General features: G+C 43.9%; 1 protein-coding gene across 1 annotated transcript in view; it reads left to right on the top strand.

Moving 5' to 3' along the window:
- FAM114A1 (family with sequence similarity 114 member A1) overlaps window positions 1-2,559 on the top strand; it is a 117,270-nt gene extending 114,711 nt beyond the window's left edge. Inside the window, exon 13 of the mRNA XM_007953528.2 lies at window positions 2,458-2,559. Coding sequence (XP_007951719.1) covers window positions 2,458-2,559 — 102 coding nt within the window. The remainder of the gene's footprint in view (window positions 1-2,457) is intronic.
- Window positions 2,560-2,932: the final 373 nt, after the last annotated feature.

The following is a 2,932-nucleotide window of genomic DNA, read 5'->3' as shown; positions in this document are numbered from 1 at the left end:
AATCAATCATGAGAGAACAGAAGGGCAGTATTTGCACAGGGAGATAGCTCAGGGGGCAAGAATGCATAGGAAAGAAGGGCACAGGGAAGAGGGAAGAGATTTCCCGCTTGTGAGGAATTGCAGTCAATGTCATGAAACAAAATGTGTATGAACTGCTGTATGGAAAATGAATTTTCTCTGTAAACTTTCACCCAAATCACAATAAAAATTAAAAGGAGAAAGAAAATCCCACGGAGTGTGGTTTTACTGTGACACACAAGAAGCCACCATGAGTCAGAACTGACTTGATAGCAAGTGGTTTGGCTTTTTTTTTTTAACCTATATATTCATAGCCATGACTTTAGGAATTAAGCCTTCATGTTTAACTATCAAGGTACAAAAATAACAAGATGGTAGCACTGAGTGTTATTGTTCAGGACACAGCCACAGCCACGTAGTGGAATGGAGCCAACCAGAAGGGACAGGGAGCTGCAGGGGCAGGTTCTGGAGGGATAGATGCAGCTGAAGAAGCCCTGGCAGTAGAAGACAGAATATGGCACAAGAAAATCTTTCCCTGGCCACTCAGAAAAACCAGAAACCAAACCCACTGCTAACAAGTCGATTCCAACTCATAGTGACCCAACTGCCCCATTGGGTTTCCAAGGCTGTAAATCTTTATGGAAGCAGACTGCCTCATCTTTCTCCCATGGAGTGGCTAGTGGGTTCGAACTGCTAACCTTTTGGTTAGCAGCCACAAGCCTTTACCACTGCATCACTAAGCTCCTCAGCCATCTGTTGTTGTTGTTATGTGCTGTCAAGTCGGACCCAATTCATAGCAACCCCTCCTTGGATTTCCAAGGCAGTATCACTATGGAATTAGATTGCCCCATATTCATTAAATTGATTTACCATGCCGGTCATGAAGAGTATGAAGTCAAATGTTTATTCACTCCTCTGGTGGAAGTTCCCACATGTTTTAGTTACCATGCCTCTCTGTGTAATACTCACTAACTGTATGCTAACCCCCACAGAACCTGAATAGTAATCAAATATCCAAACCAAGTGCAGAAGGTATGAATACAGTAAAAGGATGACAGTGTTGGAGGACTTGCTGTGAATAATTTCACAATAACAGCTCCAGTTAGCTTTATATGTTGTTATTGTTGTTGTTAGTTGCCTTTGAGTCACCCCTGACTCATGGTGACACCAAGCACAGTGGAACAAAACATTGCACAGTCCTGCCCCCTCCCCATGATCAGTTGCAAATCAGACTGTGGTGGTTCATTCATAGGGTTCTTGTAGGCTCATTTTCAGAAGTAAATCTCCAGTCCTTTCTTCCTCATCTTAGTCTGGAAGCTTTGCTGAAACCTGTTCAGCATCAGAGTAACACCCAAGCCTCCACTGACAGATGGGTGGTGGCTGCACATGAGATGCATTGGCTGGTGTGGCAGTTCAGTTTGTGTGTCAACTTGGCTGGTCCTGGTTGAATGCCTGGGCAGCTGGATATAGTATTCTCCATGATGAGAATAGTAATCATCTCCATGGTGGAATCTACTGTGAGCAGCTGTGTAGCTGCCTTAGGGATGTGGTCTGCTTCCTGTATATAAGCAGCAGCCTTGGGGAACGGTCTCTAGCTTATGGCACGCTTGGACCCTGCATGTAGCCATGTCATTGTTTAGCAGCCTGCCATGCTCTGCTGACGTTGGGACTTACAATGGTCTTGAATTAATGGCCTGCCGTGTGGTTTAATAACATCGAAACTGTGCCTTTTCACTTGTCAACCTTGGGCTTGGCAGCCTCAGCAGCCAGCAGCTGTCTGGGTGAAGAAAAAGCCTCTAGCTTCATTGGGCTGGGAACTAGAGGCAGAGCTGAAGCCCAAGGCTGAGGGCCTTTCACCCAGCCTCTAGAGCCTGGCACTTTGAACTTGGACTTAAAGGCTCCAAGCTGTAAGAGAATACACTCCTGTTTGTCAAGACCATCCCATTTGTGGTATATTCCTGTCAGAGTGGCACTGGGGAACCAGAGCAGCTGGGAATGGAATCTAGGGCTCCCGCATGGAAGGCAAGAATGCTACCACTGAACCACTGCTCCCCCCAGGAGCCTTAATAGACTTTTTTTTTTTTTTTTTTTAATTCATCAGTAGGTGAGAACAAACTAGAGCTTCCATTACACTTTGCTTTTTGTGTAATTTCAAACCAGTCAGATTGATAGGTGGGACTGAGCACATTGGGTCACATAAATACATCAATGTACCCTAAACGTCCATAGAAATGACTTGCCCCATTTGGAATGAATTCTCCTGTTAATATTGGTAATTAAGAGCTGGGCAACTTCCAGCCAGAGGAATGTGTTTACATTTACTTTAAGTACCAACAGGAACATAGAATAAAATACTGCAAGGTTTGAGGAAAAAGAGCATGATCACATTGTGAAAACTGTCAAGATGAACCCTCAGCCACCTTCTTTTCCTCTCCCCAGGGCTGTAACAGCACCACGTACATACAGGATGCCTTCCAGCTGCTGCTGCCCGTCCTGCAGGTTTCACATATCCAGACCAGTTGTTTGAAAGCACAGCCGTGACCGCGCCTGACTCCATCTGGTTAAAGGAAGTGGCAGGCCTCGGAGCTCCAACGAATGCCATTTGAGGGGATGTTTTTTAAGCGTTTGGTGGGTTTTAGAGGCCCATTTGAGGACACTACAAGCAATTTTGCACAGACAGTATTGAGAGCAAGTTTAAAGAGAGTTATCATCTCTTAATGTATATGGTCGTTTTTACCAATAGTTGTGTTTTCTTTATGTTAATTTAAACATAAACAGCTTGTATGGAGAATTTCCTTTAATCTGAAATTCATTGACAAATGTTAATTTCCGTTTTCCTGGCAAAGTATGATGTTTAAAATTCATGGGCAAATCTTAGATTTTTGTTTTTCAATCTTTAAATTTCCCATTCTTA

The sequence above is a fragment of the Orycteropus afer genome, unplaced genomic scaffold, assembly GCF_000298275.1.
Source record: "Orycteropus afer afer isolate SDZICR_OR568_19922 unplaced genomic scaffold, OryAfe1.0 scaffold00399, whole genome shotgun sequence".
NCBI lineage: Eukaryota > Metazoa > Chordata > Mammalia > Tubulidentata > Orycteropodidae > Orycteropus > Orycteropus afer.
Note: the sequence above shows the minus strand (reverse complement) of the source record. Positions and strands in the feature narration are given on the sequence as shown.